This window comes from Hypomesus nipponensis, chromosome 5 (assembly GCF_054491055.1).
Source record: "Hypomesus nipponensis isolate SF chromosome 5, ASM5449105v1, whole genome shotgun sequence".
NCBI classification, from domain to species: Eukaryota; Metazoa; Chordata; class Actinopteri; order Osmeriformes; family Osmeridae; genus Hypomesus; species Hypomesus nipponensis.
In genome coordinates this window covers 2,047,501-2,068,680 of record NC_140365.1, presented here as the reverse complement: position 1 = coordinate 2,068,680, position 21,180 = coordinate 2,047,501, and the positions used below count along the sequence as shown (strand labels likewise).

At 49.6% G+C, this 21,180-nt stretch overlaps 3 protein-coding genes across 4 annotated transcripts in view; 2 read left to right on the top strand and 1 right to left on the bottom strand.

The window, feature by feature from the left end:
• The first annotated feature begins 145 nt into the window (after nt 1-145).
• On the top strand, nt 146-9,124 carry sympk (symplekin). The gene is made up of 27 exons (XM_084698809.1): nt 146-327; nt 593-694; nt 811-876; nt 977-1,030; nt 1,149-1,222; nt 1,354-1,480; nt 1,585-1,834; nt 2,157-2,327; nt 2,634-2,873; nt 3,012-3,163; nt 3,246-3,396; nt 3,941-4,157; nt 4,246-4,396; nt 4,523-4,758; nt 5,017-5,098; nt 5,202-5,315; nt 5,549-5,696; nt 6,034-6,194; nt 6,290-6,398; nt 6,502-6,602; nt 6,796-6,886; nt 7,116-7,217; nt 7,359-7,546; nt 7,924-8,100; nt 8,264-8,356; nt 8,486-8,671; nt 8,787-9,124. Exons 2-27 carry the CDS (start codon nt 593-595, stop codon nt 8,961-8,963), a joined length of 3,720 nt encoding a protein of 1,239 aa, XP_084554935.1. The 5' UTR covers nt 146-327; the 3' UTR covers nt 8,964-9,124.
• Nucleotides 9,125-9,226: 102 nt separating this feature from the next.
• Nucleotides 9,227-11,808, top strand: rsph4a (radial spoke head component 4A). 2 transcript variants are annotated; one of them, XM_084698814.1, is made up of 8 exons: nt 9,227-9,357; nt 9,484-9,586; nt 9,686-9,914; nt 10,021-10,323; nt 10,461-10,910; nt 11,021-11,162; nt 11,243-11,360; nt 11,472-11,808. In XM_084698814.1, exons 2-8 carry the CDS (start codon nt 9,486-9,488, stop codon nt 11,704-11,706), a joined length of 1,578 nt encoding a protein of 525 aa, XP_084554940.1. In that variant the 5' UTR covers nt 9,227-9,357; nt 9,484-9,485; the 3' UTR covers nt 11,707-11,808. The 2 variants fall into 2 exon arrangements, with proteins under 2 accessions (XP_084554940.1, XP_084554939.1); XM_084698813.1 differs by having other exon boundaries at nt 9,260-9,586; nt 11,472-11,806.
• A 2,223-nt stretch (nt 11,809-14,031) lies between these two features.
• The window catches only part of gucy2d (guanylate cyclase 2D, retinal), an 8,322-nt gene continuing 1,173 nt past the window's right edge, over nt 14,032-21,180 (bottom strand). Inside the window, exons 2-18 of the mRNA XM_084698810.1 lie at nt 21,136-21,180; nt 20,127-20,499; nt 19,937-20,021; nt 19,615-19,738; nt 19,330-19,449; nt 19,000-19,083; nt 18,591-18,767; nt 18,129-18,285; nt 17,795-17,944; nt 17,425-17,573; nt 16,992-17,155; nt 16,522-16,714; nt 16,203-16,377; nt 15,440-15,538; nt 14,479-14,573; nt 14,237-14,319; nt 14,032-14,116 (exon numbers count right to left, since the gene is read on the bottom strand). The exon at nt 21,136-21,180 is cut by the window's right edge and continues 257 nt beyond it. Of these exons, the coding sequence (XP_084554936.1) occupies nt 14,032-14,116; nt 14,237-14,319; nt 14,479-14,573; nt 15,440-15,538; nt 16,203-16,377; nt 16,522-16,714; nt 16,992-17,155; nt 17,425-17,573; nt 17,795-17,944; nt 18,129-18,285; nt 18,591-18,767; nt 19,000-19,083; nt 19,330-19,449; nt 19,615-19,738; nt 19,937-20,021; nt 20,127-20,499; nt 21,136-21,180 (2,358 nt within the window). The remainder of the gene's footprint in view (nt 14,117-14,236; nt 14,320-14,478; nt 14,574-15,439; nt 15,539-16,202; nt 16,378-16,521; nt 16,715-16,991; nt 17,156-17,424; nt 17,574-17,794; nt 17,945-18,128; nt 18,286-18,590; nt 18,768-18,999; nt 19,084-19,329; nt 19,450-19,614; nt 19,739-19,936; nt 20,022-20,126; nt 20,500-21,135) is intronic.

The window sequence follows — 21,180 nt, the reverse complement described above, 5'->3', positions numbered from 1 at the left end:
GTTGGATTTTGATGAAGATGACGCTAAGCACACTGATCTGATGACTGTTTTAAATGAGCTTGTTTCATTAGCTAAATAAAGATTGCTTTCTGGGTTGTTACCACACAGTCATTGGAGCTTGACCGAACCATAGGACCGAACGAGAATCTTTTTTCCCGGAAGCTTATTTTGGTTGCATCAAGGAAATACCGTCAAACATCCGTCAAACATGGCGGCATCCTAGCACATCTTTAGACCAGCAGGCTACCTAACAACATCTTGTTTCGTAAATTTTGTTGTTGCATCCGTAGTATTGTGTGGTGTCAGAGCCGTAGTACGTGTGACAAGGTAAGTTGTAGCTAGTTAGCCTAGTTTTTCTCCAAACGTAGACGACTAGATGGCTAGCTCGTGTTTTCTCACAATCGCCGGGGCAATTGTTTTGCCGGTAGATGATTGCAATAGATTTAGCCAACAAATTAACATTACTTCTTAGACCAACCACTTAAACCTGGGTCCTAGTAAATCAGATAGCTTGTTGTGGTTGCGCACATTACTGGGATTAGTTTACTGCTCGTCGCTAGGCTAGAAGGACTGAACTTTGTATCTGTCATAGATGGCTTCGGGCAGCGGAGAAGGTGCAGGTGCGAGGACGTGTGTGGCTCTGCAGGATCTTACCGGAGAGGATACGGCTATTGACATGACGACCAGTGAAAAGGTTTACCCTAATCTCATTTTCCTTGCTTTCCTCGTTCCAGTTTGTAACAATCTGAAACAAAATACCGAGTCATTATCTCAACATCTAACGTGTTTTCCTTTTAATTTACCACGCAGGTTGTTGACCTTCTAAATCAGGCAGCTCTCATTGCTACAGATAGCAAACTCACAGTTCTCAAACAGGTTTGTAATCCTTAAAAAATTACGGTGTACACTACATAATAGATTGTATGTAACATACTTTTCTTGAACGTGAACCATTCTTTTGTGTTTATTTGATCAGGTTCAGGAGCTGATAATCAACAAAGACCCCTCATTACTTGACAATTTCTTAGACGTAAGAAATCCGGTTCCTTTCACAATTATAGCACATACACCAGGGTGTTAAAAGTAATTTATCTTATTTATTTATCTTACAAATTCTCACTCTCCTTCTATATGTCCATCCCTTGTAGGAGATGATAGCCTTTCAGACTGACAAGTCAATGGAAGTTAGAAAATTTGTCATTGGCTTCATTGAGGAAGCATGGTATGTCATCTGACTGATTTTTCACTCACCAACATTCATACTGGCAACTCTGTTAGACTAGAACCTGGTGCTAGTAAAACTATTTGTTAAATAAAATACATATGACCTGAAATTTGTTCTTATTTTGACAGTAAAAGAGACAACGAGCTTCTCCTGAGGCTGATTGCAAACTTGAACATGCTTCTTAAAGACGAGAGCGTGAATGTGGTGAAGAAGGCCATTCTAACTCTAACGCAGCTCTACAGGGTGGCACTACAGGTACACACAAGCCATGCACTGCACACCGTCGATCGCTGCATGGTAACTGCGTTGCGTAACTTTTGTTTTGTTTTATTGTTTGTTTTTTTGTTTTCCCACCCCAGTGGTTGGTGCGCTCCAAAGCCGTGTCGGAGATGCAGGAGGCATGCTGGGATATGGTGACTCAGATGAAGGAGGATGTTTTGGCCCTGTTGGACTTTGACAACGACGGAGTCCGCACGCACGCCATCAAGTTCACAGAGTCGCTCATCATCACCCTCTCTCCCAGGACGTCAGATTCGGACACTCCCAAGAGGCAGGAAGGGGACATCAGCTTGGACAAAGTTCCCAAAGACCACTCCTACATTCGCTACGGTGAGGAAACCAATGTACTTCCTGTCGCTCTCAAAACAGAACCGTGTGGAGCTCAGGGATAAGTGCGTTTACCATGTAGGCTGAGGCCTTGCATCAGTCGCCTGGGTTTGAGTCTGGCCTCAGCCCTTAGAGTCTGTCTTCCCCCCCCCTCTCTCTCTCCCCCCTCCCTGCCTTTCCTGTCACACTTCACTAAACACCTCTACAATAAAGCATGACAAAGACAACACAAATCATCTTGAAAGAATAAAATAAAGATAGAACAGTGTCACACCATTTTCACGAGTTTTTTGACGACTGAATGAATGTAAATGTTTGTCCTCAGATACCCTCTGCGAGGAGGGCAAGTCTGCCCTGGGGCAGCTTCTGAAGTTCATGGTCCACCCTGCAATCACCAGCATCAACCTGACCACGGCCCTGGGCTCGCTGGCCACGCTGGCCCGCCAGAGACCCATGTTCATGTCCAAAGTGGTTCAGGCCTACGAGACACTGCATGGTACGCTCTCCTCTCACTGTCAACACTGGAAACACTGTCCTCTCACAGTCAACACTGGAAACACTGTCCTCTCACAGTCAACACTGGAAACACTGTCCTCTCACTGTCAACACACTGGAAACACTGTCCTCTCACTGTCAACACTGGAAACACTCTCCTCTCACTGTCAAACCACTGGAATGCTCAATATGCAGTATCTTCAATAGAGTATAATGAGATTATGTAAGGTTATTGGAGCGCTTATCAGTCTATACACGATATACAATTAAAAATAGGAGTGTTGAAGATCTCATTCCTAATCCTCAGCTAACCTGCCCCCGACCTTGGCCAAGTCCCAGGTGAGTAGTGTGCGTAAGAATCTGAAGCTCCACCTGGTGGCTGTGCTGCGCCACTCCTGCAGCCTGGAGTTCCAGGGCCAGATCAGCACTCTGCTGCTGGACCTGGGCATGTCTCAGAACGAGATCACCCGGATCACACCGTCGGTGAGAGAGCAGCGCAAACGACCTCGCCACGAGCCCTACGCCGAGGGCAAGAAGATCAAGATCGGTGAGGCGATGTTTAAAAAGAAAAAAATATCCGTAGCCTATTTATACTTTTTTTTTTTTTTTTACCCCGAAACACAAACAGAACCAGCAACAAACATGTCATTCAAAGCTTTTTTTTGTGGGGGGGCAATATTTCCAGAACCTGCTCTGATGGAGGACGATGAAGACAAAGAGGATCCCGCCCCTCCGTCTGTCTCCAAGCCCTCCTCCGTGCCGGCAGCACAGTCGGCTATCGACCTCACGGCTGACTTCCTGCGGCCGCTCCTCTCCCCGGAGAACGTGGCCAACCTGGTGAGCCGACGAGGCCGTGCCTTTCATCGTCAGCCCCGTCCTCGTGGACGCTCATTCAGCTGACGACGTGTGTGTGTTCCAGGTGCTCATCAGCATGGTGTACCTGCCAGATGTCATGCCCGCCTCCTTCCAGGCCACCTACACACCTGTGGAGTCTGCAGGCACAGACGCCCAGATCAAACACCTGGCCAGGCTGATGGCTACACAGATGACATCAGCTGGAATAGGACCAGGTGAGACCGAGGGGCGTAGAGGCAGCACGTGGGGTGAAGCTGTAGAGGCAGCACACGGGGCGAAGCTTTAGAGGCAGCATGCAGGGGGAAGCTGTAGAGGCAGCATGCAGGGGGAAGCTGTAGAGGCAGCATGCAGGGGGAAGCTGTAGAGGCAGCATGCAGGGGGAAGCTGTAGAGGCAGCACGCGGGGCGAAGCTGTAGAGGCAGCATGCAGGGGGAAGCTGTAGAGGCAGCATGCAGGGGGAAGCTGTAGAGGCAGCATGCAGGGGGAAGCTGTAGAGGCAGCATGCAGGGGGAAGCTGTAGAGGCAGCACGCGGGGCGAAGCTGTAGAGGCAGCATGCAGGGGGAAGCTTTTGAGGCAGCACGCGGGGCCAAGCTTGAGAGGCAGCATATATATCCATATATGCTGTAAAGTACACCAACACCGTCTGTGTGTACAGCGCTTCAGTCAGAATGAAAAGAATGGAGGCCGATGTTTGATTTGCATCAATGCCATTCCCCTGACGTACAACGTCCTGTTCGCTCTTGTCTCTCCTCCCGCAGGACTGGAGCAGTGCAGAGCGCGAGATGAGGGAACCGGGAAGGAGGACAACAACGAAGAAGGAGAATCGTCCAATTCCAAAGACTTGCTCATCAAGCGCAAAGTGTCCCTGGGCCAGGCGATCTCTGTGGTGGGGGGCTATGACAAGAGCCAGGCCCCCGAAGAGGCCCCCCTGGTGAAGAGACTGCCTGAGCCCATCGTACCCTCCGCACAGACCAAGTGAGAGTCTCGCCTGCGCCCTGGAGGTCAGCTGCGGTCTCTCCTCCGCTCTCTCTCAACGTCGCTCTCCGTTCATGTGACTCCTCAGGGCTCCGGGCGCCAGCGGGAGGAAGAAGGTGTTCCGATTGGCCGACGTGATCCAGCCGCTGAGCGAGGCCCAGGTGGAGAAGCTGACCAACATGGCCGTCAAGAGGATCCTCAACTCAGAGAAGGCCATCGCTCAGAGCGGGATGGCACATGTGAGTGTTTGATATCATGATTTTTAAATCTCTGGAACAGATTTTGGGAGGAAGGAAGGTGTCATGTAAATAGTTCACATTTCTAGACGAGCCTTTTTCATTCATCTCCCCCTTCACCTGATGCAGGTGCGGGTCAAGCTCCTGGCCAGGCTGGTGACCCAGTTCGAGGGGATGATGAAGGGGAACGTGCTCGAGTTCATCCTGGAGGACATACGAGGACGGATCGACCTGGCCTTCTCCCTCCTCTACCAGGAGTACAACACCTACATCAGCCAGCAGCCAACAAGCCTGCTGGAGAGCTACGACCACTGCCTGTACACCCTTCTGTCAGGGCTGCAGGAGAAGCCAGAGCAGAGGGATGGGTGAGCAGCAGGCTCCGGTCTTATCTGGAGGGGTGTAGCTCGGTGGTTAGAGCATCTGACTGCAGACCTAGAAGTCACAGCTTCAGCCTCACCCTGAATGTGGCTTTGGAGAACATTCTGCTGAATAAAAAAAACATGTATTACTTGTGAGGGCAGGCTATGCCAACATCCGTTTATAGAAAGTGTGTATACAGTATGTGTGTGTGTGTGTGTGTGTGTTCCTGATAGTTTGACCAAAGTATCATCTGCCTCTTCCAGGCTCTTCACCAAGCTTGTTCTGGAGGCTCCCATAATCACAGAATCAGCCTTAGAAGTGATCAGGCGTTACTGTGAGGATGAGGTAATCCTGGAGGGACGTATTCCTCTTCTGAAAACTGTCTCTTGACGACCCTTCACAGGGCTGCTCGTTCAGGACGTTGAGTGTTGTTTTGTTTGTGTCTCAGTCTCGGGTGTACCTTGGCATGACCACCCTGAAGGAGCTGATCATCAAGCGTCCCTCCAGACAGTTCCAGTATCTCCATGTGCTACTGGACCTCAGTTCACACGAAAAGGAGAAGGTGGTGTATCACTTTCTGTGTTTCTCATCAAAGCTCCACAACTTTATTGATTTAACGGCAACTCAAATGTGTGTTGGAGTGGCAACACTTGTGTGCCAACCTTCAGTATCCATTTATATATAATTTTTTTACATATATAAGTATTTGATATGATAATCGTGAACACACTAGCATATTCTCCGTCTCCAGACACAAGCGCTGTCTCACCTACATGGATCTGTGTGTGACTTCAGGTGCGCTCCAATGCCCTGGCCTTCATCAAGAGGATGTATGAGAAGGACCAGCTCAGAGACTACATCGAGAAGTTTGCCCTGAACTACATGCAGCTTCTCGTCCATCCCAACCCCCCCTCCTTACTCTTTGGGGCTGACAAGGACACAGGTTGGACTAAATTGTTGCTCTTCTCCTGCGCTGTCTTGACGTGTCACTCGAGACCTCTCATTTTTGAATTATAAGCATCTTAGGGACAATTCTTCACCTTCTCCAGTGACCAAGTCGTGACTAGTGACTTTCTGCTACTTTTTTACTCCATCTCCATTTTAGTTTTTGAGCAGCAGCAGAATAATAAATTGTAGGCCTACTTCAGTGTTGTTATAGCTGCCAATCTATGGGATGAATATGATGGCAGGATTCAAAACTGGGAAAAAAAGATCGTAAAGAGTTAAGCGACGTTAACGAGTGACGGTTATAAGTCAAACTTTTCGTGTGACTCCCTCAGAGGTTGCCTCCCCCTGGACTGAAGACACCGTGAGACAGTGTCTGTATCTGTACCTCTCCCTTCTGCCTCTCAACCACCGCCTGGTCCACGAGCTAGCCTCAGTCTACACAGAGGCCATTGCGGACATCAAGCGCAGTGTGCTGCGCGTGGTGGAGCAGCCGGTAAGCCTCGTTCTGTGTCCCTTCACCGCACCTGCTCAGGTCTTCCCCTCAGGGTTGATGTTCTCGGTTAAGAGTCAATGTTCTTGGTTCTTTAGATCCGCGGGATGGGTATGAACTCTCCAGACCTTCTGCTGCTGGTGGAAAACTGCCCCAAAGGAGCAGAGACGCTGGTCACGCGCTGCCTGCACATTCTGACGGATAAAGGTAAAAACATGCTCTCGTTTTGAAGGCTTGGAGCTGGTGAAGGGTTGTGTTGAAGTGAAGGTGAGGGAAGCCTGTCTTCTGAACGATGCCTCTCCTCCATCAGTGCCCCCATCTCCAGAGCTGGTGGAGAGAGTCAGGGACCTGTACCACAAACGGGTACCAGATGTTCGCTTCCTGATCCCAGTCATAAACGGCCTGGAAAAGGTGAGCTTCCATCCAAACGAACGTGTGCCTCACGGCATGGTTTCTACGGCAACGATGGCTGTGTTTGACTGCGAACTTTACGATGATGCACCACAGAGACCAAGACAAATTTCCCAGAGCGGGACAATAAAGTTCATCGTATCGAACGAGGAAGGGTCCGTGTTAAAGTGGTGATTTGATCCTTGCTGTGCAGAAAGAAGTGATCCAGGCCCTTCCTAAGCTGATCAAGCTGAACCCCATTGTGGTGAAGGAGGTCTTCAATCGTCTGCTTGGAACACAGCACAGTAAGACAGTGTCGTTTTAGTAGTGATGATCGGGTGGTTTTCTCCATAAGACAGCCTTTTTTCAGCCCTGCATGTTGTAGATGTTTCGTTGCTCCAACACACCTGACTCAAATGAATGGGTCGTCGTTAGCAGGCTTCTGCTGAGCCTAATAACGACCATCCCTGAGGTCTAGGGGTGAGAAAGTCTGTCTTAAGATCTCCTGTGAACTTCCTGCTTCCTGTCGTCTAGGCGAGGGCAGCTCCTCCATGTCTCCTCTCACCCCCGGGGAGCTCCTCATCGCCTTGCACAACATCGACTCAACCAAGTGTGACATGAAGTCCATCATCAAAGGTCAGTCATTTCCCCCTCGACCCCCCCCCCCCCCCTCCCTCCACAATCCTCATCACCTGACACACGGCTGGACAACAATGATCGGGTTTCCTCCACCGACGTTGCGATGCTGAGCATGGCTGTGTCGTCTGTCGCCCCCAGCCACTAACCTGTGCTTCGGGGAGAAGAACGTGTACACGTCGGAGGTGCTGGCGGTGGTGATGCAGCAGCTGATGGAGCAGAGTCCTCTCCCCATGCTCCTGATGCGCACCGTCATCCAGTCCCTCACCATGTACCCTCGGCTGGGCGGCTTCGTTATGAACATCCTGTCACGCCTCATCGTCAAGCAGGTCAGACATCCCATAATGACGACGACGACGACAGTCGCGCTCCGCCGTCTGAGATGTAGGCATCCTCGGAGCTCCCTGTCTTCCTCTTGAGGCATTGTAGAGCGTGCAGGCACAGCGACCCCACTTCCTGTTCAGGAGGATGTAGTATCGTGCATGTACACACAAGGGATTCAGCTTTACACTGTGCTCTCTATGTTCTCACGCAGAACAAACATTAGAAAGTTAAAAAAAGAGTTTGTAAAAACAAGGGCAAGTAAACAGTGCAAATATAACCGATTTTGTATTGTTATTTAGTAAATATGTGTACATATAAGACAATACAAATGCAAAGGAATGTTTCCCTTAGTTGTGAACCCTACCTCCCCCTGGCTGTGCAGGTGTGGAAGTATCCCAAGGTGTGGGAGGGCTTTGTTAAGTGCTGCCAGAGGACCAAGCCACAGTCCTTCAGTGTGCTGCTCCAGCTGCCCCCGCTGCAGCTCTCCAGCGTGTTCGAGCGCTGCCCAGAGATGAGGGACCCTCTCCTGCAGCACGTCCACTCCTTCACCCCCCATCAGGTAGCACCCGTCGGCCATCTTGAATCGCGAACGAGTCTCCTTCTCGTGAATGTCCACACCGCACCGGACTTAAAGAGGGGCCTGAGAGCTATATTGTTTAGACTTTTTATTTTATTTTTGGAACATGTTTGATGTAAACGATACACTTGTTGCTATGTTACAGCAAGCCCACATTCCTGCGTCTGTGATGGCTGTGCTGGAGTTCAACATCAAGAAGCCAGAACCAGAGCCCATGGAGCCGGCTGTGGAGAAGGAGGTGATGGACCAACTGTCGCTAGCAAGATCGTATCAGGCGGCCATCTTGTCCTCCCAGTGGTCTTTTAATGGGTCCTCTCAAAGATTCTTCTTAACGCTTGTCCCCACTGTTCTGTTTTACGACACGTAGATGGAGCTAGCCACAGTCGTGGCTGTAGTTAGGCCTGAACTTCCTCTGGAACCACTGAAGGAACCTGAACCCGTGGTACAACAAAGGGCGCCAAAGCCCAAGGAAGAAGAGGAGCCGATGGAAATAGCGCAGCCAGAGCAAGTCGTTCAACAGGAGAACACAGGCAGTACCTCTCAGATACAACAGGTCTGTCTACATTTTGGAACAGTCATTTCCTGTCTGAAAATATTGATATTCATGTGTAAAAAGTGACCATGGTGATAGTTTAAGTAGAGTAAATCATGGATGATCATTCTTCTAGGTGGAGTTACCAGTGGTAGAAGAACGCTGTGTATCATCAGGCCCTGTAGAGGCAGTGGAGGAACCGATGGAGGCGTTAATTGATCCCTCCCCAGAAGTTAGCGACACGTCTAAAGATGTCACAGACGACAGGACCACAGAACCTGAAGCTGACCGTCGGACAGAAGATGTAGAATGATTCGGATAAAACAAAAACGGATACTAAAGAATTAAGTGCGACGATGTATTTTCGAAAATAGACGTTGTTTAGTTGATTTAAGCCAAGGTTACATGTTTTTGTCTGGAAAATGTCTTGGACATGTCTTCTTGCCATGATGAATAAAACTGTTTCTAAGATTGTATCACGTCTATAATTTTGGGGATATTTGAAATGCAACATTGGGCTGAAGTGTGTCCAGTTCGTGTCCTGCGGAGTCAGAGCCGCGCGGTCCGGTCTGTGGTCTTGGCGCGCGATCGAACGTGCACGTGCATTGTGCTTAGCAACCGGATTGTTTACCATCGTGACCAACTCTTTGTTTCTAGAGAATGTCAAAACCGACGGCAGTATTTTGAGCTGTCGATTAATAGTTTCTGTAAGTTTAAATAATTGATCGTATGTTGCATGTGCGGTTAAATACGTCCTTTGGCGAATTGTGTGTGGCTAATAAAAACAACTAAGCAGCATTGCCAGAGCAAAGTTAACGTTTGATAAATCATAGAGATGGCGTCTCCGGAGCCTGCGCCGACCAACCAAACGGAAGAAATGACGGTCAACTTCAAGGCTTTTTTGCTGAAGAACAGCACTAAAAGTAACATCAACCTGTGAGTATAAAGTGGTGGTTGTAGTTTGGATTGTCAAGCATTATAACTTACGCTATGCATGTGAAGTTAATCAGAGTTGATTTGCACTTCACTTTCCAGCTACGACCACTTGGCACGGTTACTAACCAAGGTGATGGATGAACGTCCAGAAAATGTGGTCGACATCTTTGAAGATATGAGTCGTGAGGTGAAACGGGGAATGCTTCCTGAAACGCAGAGCACATTGCGAGATGTGGCTTTCATCCCCGCTACCCAGCTGTTGGCTGAGAAGCAGAAATTGCTGTTCTCTCGGGGTGGCGGGGATGAGGGTGACCAGGAGGAGGAGCTGGTGAGTTTTCACAACTTCGACAAGATACATCTAGCCTAAATAAACAATATCCTGTGGATCTAGTCAATCAAAATGTGCCCCCCCCCCCCCCCCCCCCTGTTATCAGGTTGATACACCCCTTCCCAATGTCGGAGAGCTTGCCTTTTTCCTAGAGCAAGCTGGAGTTGGTCTGGGCAGAGAGGAGATGCACAGAATATTTCTAGCACTCAAACACCTGGTGGACACACAACCTCTGCATCGCTGCCGGTTTTGGGGCAAGATTCTGGGCACGGACAGTAATTATATAGTGGCCGAAGGCGAGTACAGAGAGGGGGAGGAGGAAGAGGAGGAGGTGGTGGAGGAGGTGGTGGAGGAGGAGGAGAAGAGAGAGACTCGAGAGGAGGAGGAAGACACAGAGGTGGTAGACGTGGTGAGTAGAACAAGGCGATAAAGAGGATAAAACAGCTGTTTCCTTACTGTCCTTCATGATGAGGATGATAATCAGAGGCCTGTGTTTTTGCTGTACTTCACGTTCATTAAAAGCTGCGGCGATCTGTTTCCCTTCAGGCAGACCCTCTCCCTCGCTCTACCTACAAGCCTCCACCGGTGGTGCCAAAAGAGGAAAACCGCACGGGAGCTAACAAGTACAGCTACTTTGTATGCACAGAGCCGGGCCTTCCCTGGGTGAAGCTGCCGGCTGTGACTCCAGCCCAGGTGACGGCTGCACGTCACATACGCAAGTTCTTCACAGGCAGACTGGATGCCCCCGTCGTCAGTTACCCCCCGTTCCCGGGCAACGAGGCTAACTACTTAAGGGCCCAGATAGCTCGCATCTCAGCCGGCTCACACGTCAGCCCCCTGGGCTTCTACCAGTTTGGAGAGGAGGAAGGGGAGGAGGAGGAGGAGGGTGCTCGCGACGGCTACGAGGAGAACCCCGACTTTGAGGGCATACCTGTTCACGAGATGGCCGAATCTCTGTCTGCCTGGGTGCATCACGTCCAGCACATCTTACAACAGGTAACGCTCTACCATCTGTGGATTTGGATTCAGTGTGCTCGCTGCCATCCACGTAACGGCTCCATCACAGTCACGGCAGCACGGATGCTGACAGGCAGTCCCCCCTGCAGGGCCGCTGTGTGTGGGTGAGCCAGGTGGAGAAGCCGGAGGATGACTTTGAGGAGGAAGGAGAGGAGGAGAAGGAGGAGGAGCCTGACGAGCAAGAACCAGAAGTGGGCCCCCCCCTCCTCACTCCTCTTACTGAGGACATAGGTGAGACTCCCTCCCTCCCCCCTCCCCACCCCTTCTCTACAGGCCTCTGCTCCGATAAAGTGCTGATGTGTTTGTTGCAGAGGTGTTCGATACCCCTCCCTGGAGTTCCAGGATGTCTTCACACCTTATTTCTCAGTTCGCTGTTGCCGTGCTGCGCTCCAACCTTTGGCCAGGAGCATATTCATACGCGAGTGGCAAGTAAGAGGGGATTTCTTGTCCCAATCGATCTAAGTCAAAAGTACCAAACGACTGCTTAGACAACATCCCAGTTTGAAGAAAAAAATTATTCTGTTCTTGTTATCCGTGTAGGAAATTTGAGAACATCTACATTGGCTGGGGGGTGAAGTTCGCTGGAGAAGGCTACACCCCAACCGGGCCCCCCGCGCCCCAGCGCGAGTACCCCAGCGGGCCGGAGATCACGGAGGCCCAGGACCCCAGCCTGGAGGAGGAGCAGGCGCTGAAGGCAGCTCTGGAGGACCAGAGGGCTGCTCAAGAGGAGGCAGAGGGCCTGGATGGGGAGGAGGAGGAGGAGGAGGATGACTGACACGGGGGAAATCAGATTTGATTTAAAAAAAAGTAGACTTGAGATATTTATTACCTGGGAAAAATGTGTTGATTTTGTTACGGTTAATACAAATAAAATAATTCTCACATTAATATTGTTTTGTTTTATCAGTTTTAAGTTTACAATGCTAGTAAAAATTGCTAAACAAATGCAGTTTGATTTGATGTTAAATAGACCATCTGGGTGGAGAGACAGTGCGGTGTCACTGCAGAACCAAACAACTGGAGTTAGGCAGAGCCACAGTTTGACCTTTTAGATAATGTAGTAATACAAAGACATGGACATATATCATCTTTAAAACTAGTTTATTTACACAAGGACAAACAATGAGTCCACATTTCAGATTGAACACTGCAAAGTTTTCTCTATTCCATTTTAACTTGGCTATCTGGGTCCATTTACCCTATATTTACATCAGATGAACAACAGTAATCAAATAGTTCCTTACAACTTTTCATCTATGGAGCAGTTCCTTGACAATAATGGGATTATCCATGAAAATTAGGACTTGATTATTTTACTGTAATATTCTTTGCTTCTGCGTTTAGAAATGTGTTGAAAATAGCTTCTGAATGTCATGGATGTGGCGTATTTCAGTTGAATAATTGAAATATTCCTTAAAGTGTGGCAGTTGTGATTATATTGTCAATTATCACTCATTCATCTCATATTTTATGACCAATGTACAGATGATAATTAAAAATAAAAAAAAGAGTTACTGAGATAAAAATCAACAAGTCTATAAATACTTACCTGGATTTAACGGAATAGCACAATAAAACAATAATAACCTTATTTTTTGAGAAATGATATTACATTTTACTGTTCCTTTCCTGGGGCTTCTGATGGTAACAGTGGTAGTAGCCTTCAACCCATCTGTTTAACCTCAAAATATATTTTAATCTCGTAACTAATTAACAGACTACTGTCAATGACTATACAGTGGCATTTGTTGTCAAGGGGAAGGTCAACATTTCTCAGTTCTTATTGAATAAATCAAAGGCCTGAATTATGGTAACATCATGGTTATAGAAAAGGGAGAATTTCTATCAACCAGAATAATACAAGCCTATCTCAGACCTGTAAGGAATTAAAGATATTCTACCTTGTGTGTCTGTGGTAATCTACCTGTCTCTATGAGAGTTGGAATGTACATAGGAACTAAAACTCATCTGCCTGACTGAAAAGGAATACTTTACACCATTGGGATGCTTGTAATGAAATCACTCAAATAATTCTACAAAGCAAGAGAGACAGTAGAGATCAGTACATTACAATAATTTAACACGTGATAAAACCGTTGTTTAAAGATGACTTCAGCAAGAGTCCATCAGTTTCCAATGGTGGTTTGGAGAAGCTTGATTCTCTAGCACATCAAAGCATGTTGGTCTTTTCTAACTATTCTGCTTTGTAGTAGTTCTCCCTCGTGGTAGTCCTGTGTACGCTTCTCATGACAAACTCTTGGTTTAACTCATCCTTGCTCAGCGCACCATATGTGATGTGTTGATGACAGTGTCTGTCCAACTTTGGCTTGTTTGGGCACAACCTGCTGATCCGAGTGTGTTTAGGACTGGTCTGATGCACACACACTCCTCCTCCTCCTCCACAGCAACGCTCCAGTGTCCATGTCTGAGTTGGCTGACTTCAACCTTCCCCTGGTGGATGGAGGTGATAGCTGTGGGCAGTGGAAGCCAGTCATTCCTGTTATAGGCCAACTGTCATTTATCATTTAAACTCACTTTTACTTTCTATATTGAGGGATCGCCTGAACTAATGTTGATTTATGCAGCTGCTTAATGTCAATAGACATCACTGACTGCAAAAATGTTTGTGTAATAAAGTCAAATGTTAGCCTGACGTTGTCATACTCATAATTCTAGTCAGAATATGAGTCTGAAACCGTTCCGTTGGGCTGTGAGTATGGGGCGCGTTTCAACCGAACCAGGAAAAAAATGCCTCTTCGCTAAATTGGATAGAACTACAACCAATCAGACAAAAACGTAATATGTTGTTTGTTGAAAACAAATTCAACCCAAGCGCTCTCTGGTGACATGGTTGATTATGTTACTGTTGATCATCTGTCCATCATCGTATAAAGCTCGCCCTGACAATTTGATTGGTCCGAACAGCTCCTGTTCGGACATACTTTTTCCCAAAACTAGCGATCCCAGACCCAACTTTCCGACCAAATTTTTTTGTGGGCGGGGCTAAGTTGGGCTGGCAGCCAGGCTAGTACAACGTGTGAGTTTGGTAAAATACGTGATTACTGTTCAAAGTTATTTGGAAAAAGTAATTTACCATAATCTAGCCCATCTTCTTCTGCCGATCCAGGAACTTCTGTTTCCTGTCGGCAGGAATCTCCTCCACAGAGATGCCATAATTAGTCGACCTGTGAGGAAAACAGGATCAAGATTACCAGGTACAGTGAATAATGAGAACATCTCAACCACAGTATTACAGGGTACAGTGTAACCAACACAGCTGTCCTCAGGTGTGTGTGAGGTCTTACCCGCTGAGGTCAGGAGGGACGGGGAGGGGTTTGTTGAACCCTTCCTTGCCGACCAGCCAAAACGTGTTCTCCACCCCTTTCCCCTGGCGACAGGAGACAAGGAGAGATGAAGCATTCCAATTATAAACACACACATTATGAATGACCACACCCTTGTTTTAATGATGAGGATGTGTGCGGAAGGGAGAGTTACAGGATGTGTGTATTGGGGGTTGTGTGTGTGTGTGTGTGTGTGAGGTTACCTTCAGCTCTGTCAAGCCTCTGTTGTCTATCTTGTATCCCTGGTTCAGGATGTTCAGGATATCTACTGTGCTTCTGTTGACATGGATCCTGTAAGCTGCACAGACAACAGGACAGCATTAGTCATTCTCACATACAAGCTTTGCAAACACACTCCGTAATCCACGGCCAGACTTGCTTTGTTTCAACATTGATGTGATGAGATTGTGAGAGTACAGAGTCCCAAGTGTCAAATGCAAGCTGTTATCACTGTTGTTGTGGTTACCATTTGTCCCAAAATAAGTTTGAAGCCAAAGAACTGAATTTTTTGTTCGGAAGTATCTTGTGTTCAAGACTTCCTGTCAAAGGCACTTGTGCTACAGCGCAGTAATCGGAACGCGGAATGTTCCCGATTCTAGAATGACAGGGGCATTCTAGAGTGTTCCCTCCAGATTTTAAGACTGTGTTTGGGTGTTCGAAAATCTTTGACCACATTTTGAGTCCTCTAATGTTCTTAGACTGCTGGGATAAAGCAGCTCTCTAAGAAGAACTCAGGTTCCAAGAAAGCCTGGGAACATGGTGTTTGAACACCAGCTGTATCGCTGCTGCAGTTTACCTTCCTGGCCGGCACATGGGAGTAGAGTATAACTGGGTCTAACGTTGCTCATACACAACCCTCATACACAAAGAATAATGTGGAAATCCAATCTTGAAATCAAAGAAATTAACCAACACGACAGCCAACGCCTCCATCCTGCCCCTGACTCTAACCCCAGCCCTCAGTCAGAGAGGACGTTTTCATTGAACCTTGAATTCGTCCACTAATTCAGCTGATAGTCTTAAAGGATTACTGAGGACCGCTCGCAGTAAACCTCCTTGAGCCTCTTGTTGCATGCTCTCCCACCACAAAGTTGCTGCTCCCTGCAGCTCGGCGCTGGGTGGGGAGTCAGGGTTTTGGGGTGGAACACGAAGAGAAGTACTCACGCAAGCTGGTGGATTCCATTCGAGAGGCGGTGTTGACGGTGTCTCCAAACAGACAGTACCGGGGCATGGTCAGCCCCACCACTCCTGCTACCACAGGGCCTGTTGGTCACACACACACACATTTACATTTATATACACAAACGTATATACACACACATATATAGATAAAGACACACACGTCTCATACACACACAGTCACGCATTCACACACACACACACACACACACACATACACACGCATCCGCCCACACTCGAATGTGAGACGTGGGATTACACCTCACAAGTTTGTGAACACAAGTGGATAAAACATCAGAATAGCTTAGTAGGGAAGGGTGAAATTCTGGAGCAGGTATCTCTCAGTTCCAAGCCGTCACTGTTACGAACAAGGACCCAGAACCACGAGGACAAATGTGCCAAACGATGTTAGCCAGGGGTAAGGGCATCAGAGTTACGCACGGCCTAATAGGATGGCAGGGGCTAAGTGGATGACGTTTCACGGTTCTAAGAATATGTTCCAGACGAGGGATCAGGTTAAAATAACCCTTTTAGGTCTAGTGGCCGGGGACGTCAGTTCCTTTGACATGAGTTCTGTGCTCCAAAGAGTTCTAGGTCAGGAAATCGGAATTAAAACGTTCCACTTTTTCTGGGAGATGCTAGACGGTGTGTTTGAGTCATGTGTTTCTGTTCTGTTCTGGTTTATGTCTGTTGAGTGCGAGTGAAGTCGTGAGTTTGAAGACCGGGAGAGCAGGAGAGTGCTCCTCACCAGAGTGAAGGCCGATACGGATCTTGACCTTGACGTCGGGCATGTGCCTCATCTTGAAGGCCCCTATGCAGTGCAGGATGTCCAGAGACATGTTGCACATCTCTGCGGCGTGGCGGTTTCCGTTACGGTTAGGAACTCCAGAGGCCACCATGTACGCGTCTCCTATAGTCTCCACCTACACACACACACACACACACACACAAACGAACACACACACAGTTAGGTAGGCATACGCATACACGCACATCACGACACACTCGGCACTCCGCGTCGACAGACGATCCGTCCTGAACAGATTCCACAGTTCGTGGACTCTCACCTTGTAGACATCATGCAGTCCGATAATGGCATCGAAGAGCGAGTAGAGGTCGTTGAGCAGGTCCACCACCTCGATGGGCTCACTGAGGGCGGAGATAGTGGTAAACCCCATGATGTCGCTGAAGTACAGGGTGACCACGGCAAAGTGCTCCGGTTCCACAGGCTTGCCCGTCTTCAGGTTCTGGGCCACAGACCTGCGGAGCACAGACAGGAAATCAGCTGGACACTGAGACAGGATGTGGCAGTTTGAAACAAAACCTTGAATTCATGTGGCAGACAGAGAGAGGGAGAGAGAGGGAGAGAGAGAGAGACAGAGAGAGAGAGACAGAGAGGCAGGCAGGCAGGCAGAGAGAGAGACAGAGAGAGAGGCAGAGAGAGAGACAGAGAGAGACAGAGAGAGAGACAGAGAGAGGCAGAGAGAGAGAGAGGGACAGGGGCAGGCAGGGGTCAGGTCAGTTTGAGGGTCTGTACTTGGGCAGCATCTGGGCCAGCAGGTTGTCAGTCTTCTGTCTCTCCACCTCCAGCTCCTCTGTCCTCTCCCTGATCAGGTCCTCCAGGTTGGTGGAGTACTGCTCCAGCATGCGCAGCATCGAGTCGATGATGTTGGTCTTCTTCCCTTTGGTCAAGTTCTTTACCTGCATGCACACACGAGCAGGCGTGACTAGAGATGCCTGTCTGAGAGAGCTACAGTGGCTCGCTACAGGTTTGTTGTAACAGCAGGAGGAATGAAACTTTTAGCAGGAGGAAGAGTTGAACTTTCAACAAAGTGTCCTTTACTATACCCTACTCTACTTGACTCTATCTGACTCTTCTGTCTCAGTGTGAGCAGACAGGAAGTGATGGCGGTATGACTCTATCTGACTCTTCTGTCTCAGTGTGAGCAGACAGGAAGTGATGGCGGTACCTGTTTGAAGATCTCCTCGAAGGTGGGTCTGCGGTCAGGCTCCTCGGTCCAGCACTGCTTCATGATCTGGATCATGTCCAGAGGGGCCTGGTCCAGCGACACCGAGGGCCGACACAGGGGAGGGGGCGACCTCACCTTGTTGATGATCTCTGTCAACACACACATGAACACACACGTCAACACACACACACACACAAACGTATGCACACAAATGTGCAGCCCCAAACCCCAGCCCCGGCCCCAGCCCCGGCCCCGGCCCCGGCCCCAGCCCCGGCCCCGGCCCCAGCCCCAGCCCCGGCCCCGGCCCCGGCCCCGGCCCCGGCCCCAGCCCCAGCCCCAGCCCCAGCCCCAGCCCCAGCCCCAGCCTCACCCTTAGGAGGCATGTCCAGCATACAGAAGGGTGAGCTGCGTGAGATCACTTCCTGCATGATGATGGCGTAACTGTAAACATCTCCTGAGAAGCTCCCCTTCCTGTTCAGCTTGCTGTCTCTCAGCAGCTCTGGAGCGGTCCACAGCTGGTCTGCACACACACACACACACACACACACACACACACATACACCAATGAGAGATGAGGACACGTGGAGATGTGAGGAGACCAGAACCTGATCACCAAAGACATGTCTACTCCAGGTGCTGGCAGGTGGGGATCTATGAAGGCCTTATTAACGTTCATAGACGATCATGTCGGAGATGATTGCTACCTTCAGGACGCTCCTCCTCCTCCCCAATGTCCTGGCTGTCCAGCACCTGGTTGTAGCCATAGTCCGTCACCTTCAGGACGAAGCGGCCGTCCACCACACAGTTACGGGACTTAAGGCGTCCGTGGATGACGTCCCGATAGTGCAGGTACTTCATCCCCTATACGAGGCCAACGGAGAGAGGGAGAGGAAAGGAGAGAGAGAGGGAGAGAGGAGAGAAGGAGAGAGAGTAGAAAGAGAGAGACAGGAAGAGAAGAGAGTAGAGAGGGAAAGGAAAGGAGAGAGAGAGGAAGAGGAGAGAGGAAGAGGAGAGAGGGAGAGAGAGTAGAGAGAGAAAGAGAGATAGAGAGCGAGAGCAAGAGAGAGAGAGAGAACACTATTATATACATTTTTATCCTATGAGTATATATTAGATTACTGTATTAAATCATCCACAGAGCAAATCGGATCTTCTATCCTCCTCACCCTGATAAGGTCCATGAGTAAGGAGGACTTGAACATCCAGTCCAGACGCATGTCCTCGTTGTTGAGCAGGTCCTCAAGGCTGCCCCGTGAGCAGTGCTCCACCACGATGCCAAAGATGCTGCAGTCCAGGAACAGACCCAGGAACAGGTTCAGGTTCTCATGACGCATGTCCCTGAGCTGGAGGAGGGGTGGATGGATGGAGAGAGGATGGAGAGAGGGTGGAGAGAGGGTGGAGAGAGGATGGAGAGAGGATGGAGAGAGGATGGAGAGAGGATGGAGGGACAGATTGAAGGAGAGAGGAAGAGGAGAGACAGGAATGAGGACAGGAGTTATACTCCGGGGGTGAATCGAAGTTCCACAGCTCCTTCAATTAGTCACTGTCTCCCCAGGACCAGATGAGTTCACTCACGTTGTTGAAGATAGTCTGAGTCTTCTCGCTGACAGATGTCACAGTGTTTCCATTGGGGCATCTCTTCAGCCAAACCCAGTCACCCTGGAAACATGGAAACCCTCACATGGATTATTTGCACAGGCCACTGTGGAACACCAAACACAAAAAAGGACCTTAAAACCATTCCTGGAATGAACAAAGCTTTTGTTGTTTGTTTGCTCCCATCAGGGTTAGTGTTAGGGTCAGGGTCGGGGTTGGGGTTAGCGCAGTTGGGAACACGTGTGCTTTGATGACTCCTGTTCTGTGATGACATCATCAACAACCTGGATGTGTTCCAAGCGGGCCCACCTCAAAGATGGCCATGTTGGAGCTCTCGGGCGTGGAGGCAAAGTAACTCCGACCAGACACCGAGTAGCGAGAGGCCTTCATGTCCAGCTGACTCTTTATCACGCTGTCCTCGTTCAGCTTCTGCTCCGGGAGGGTGGGGGAGGGAGAGGAGGGAGAGGAGGGAGAGGAGGGTGGTGTTAGAGCTGATAATCTCCTGGAGCAAAGCTCACAATGTGGACACAGATCAGCGAGACAGCGTTGACGACGACACACAGGAAGGAGTTGGGGAATGGCGCTCAGGCTCACCTGTCTGCTGATCTGAGTGTTGATGAAGACCAGGTCGTCGAGAGTCAGAATGATCTTCAAGTTCCCTATTCCTGCTCCCGCACTGCTGCCGCCGCCAAAACTGAACCCCACCCTGCCGCTTCTCCTGAGGGGACACAGGGAGAACATGAGCCATCCAGGGGACGGGTATAGATCAGAGGTACATATCAGGGTTATAGATCAGGATATAGACCAGGGGTTTGGATCGGGGGAATACAATAGGATTAAAGTGTTTGAGGTCGCAGGTTCGAATCCCCCCTGCGCCGTCGGTTTGCGTGAACGTGTGTGCACAACGTCAGCCCACCTGAAATAAAGGAAGGCAGCTGCTCCTCCACCGGCCAGCAGGATGCAGAGCATGAACAAGAAGAAGAGAGTAGCTCCATCCATCCCTGTCAGGGTGGAGGAGGGGTTGGGGGGGGGGGTTGACACTGGGTTACAACACAGGTCTTGATGGAAGGATGGATGACCACGCACCAAACCGCCGGACCACTCACCTCCACTGCAGGCAAAGTATGAGCTGAACCAACACCCGGAATCAGTGTACGGCGTGCTGCCGGCAAAGTGAATCGACCTTCCTTTATACTTCAGGTTTCCATATTTGCCGTAGGTGTGTGAAGCCTCCAGGACGTGGGTGGAGTAGAGGCTGGAGGTGAGGCCGTTGGTGTCCAGAACCACGTAGCGACCCTGCATCCCCTCCCCGTCGCTGCCCGAGATCAGCGGCTGGTTGAAGCCCTCGAAGTCGAAGCCCCCCTTGCTCTTGAACAGGATGTCTCCGGTCACCCAACGACCGTCGGAGAGACGTGCCTGCTCCACCGACATAGCCAGGAAGTAGAGCATGTTGTAGATGGTACCGAAGAACGGAGACACCTGTGGGGGCGACGCGGGGCGAGGCGGGGCGGGGCGTGGTACAGAGGGGACGATGAAGGGAGGATGAGACTGTGGTCAGTCACTGGTCACTGCCTTCTGCGGTTTGCCTGCTGTATTAGTAGTATCACACACCCTCCATCTTAGATTAGCTGCCTAAAGCATACACAAGCGAGACCTGGTTACAGTACCTGTTTGGTGAGGTTAGGGTTACCTGTTTGGTGAGGTTAGGGTTACCTGTTTGGTGAGGTTAGGGTTACCTGTTTGGTGGGGTTAGGGTTACCTGTTTGGTGGGGTTAGGGTTACCTGTTTGGTGGGGTTAGGGTTACCTGTTTGGTGAGGTTAGGGTTACCTGTTTGGTGAGGTTAGGGTTACCTGTTTGGTGGGGTTAGGGTTACCTGTTTGGTGGGGTTAGGGTTACCTGTTTGGTGGGGTTAGGGTTACCTGTTTGGTGGGGTTAGGGTTACCTGTTTGGTGGGGTTAGGGTTACCTGTTTGGTGGGGTTAGGGTTACCTGTTTGGTGGGGTTCGGGTTACCTGTTTGGTGGGGTTAGGGTTACCTGTTTGGTGGGGTTAGGGTTACCTGTTTGGTGGGGTAAGGGTTACTTGTTTGGTAGGGTACCTGGGTTAGGGAGCTCACCTGCTCTGGGGGGGTGCTGGTGCGTATCTCATAGGAGTCCTGTGC

Coding starts and splice junctions, on each gene's coding strand:
- rsph4a (XM_084698814.1), top strand. CDS start 9,486: ATGGCGTCTCCGGAGCCTGCGCCGACCAACCAAACGGAAGAAATGACG. Junction 9,587..9,685: donor ACTAAAAGTAACATCAACCT/GTGAGTATAAAG, acceptor TTCACTTTCCAG/CTACGACCACTTGGCACGGT. Junction 9,915..10,020: donor GTGACCAGGAGGAGGAGCTG/GTGAGTTTTCAC, acceptor CCCTGTTATCAG/GTTGATACACCCCTTCCCAA.
- sympk (XM_084698809.1), top strand. CDS start 593: ATGGCTTCGGGCAGCGGAGAAGGTGCAGGTGCGAGGACGTGTGTGGCT. Junction 877..976: donor AACTCACAGTTCTCAAACAG/GTTTGTAATCCT, acceptor TTATTTGATCAG/GTTCAGGAGCTGATAATCAA. Junction 8,101..8,263: donor ACTCCTTCACCCCCCATCAG/GTAGCACCCGTC, acceptor GCTATGTTACAG/CAAGCCCACATTCCTGCGTC.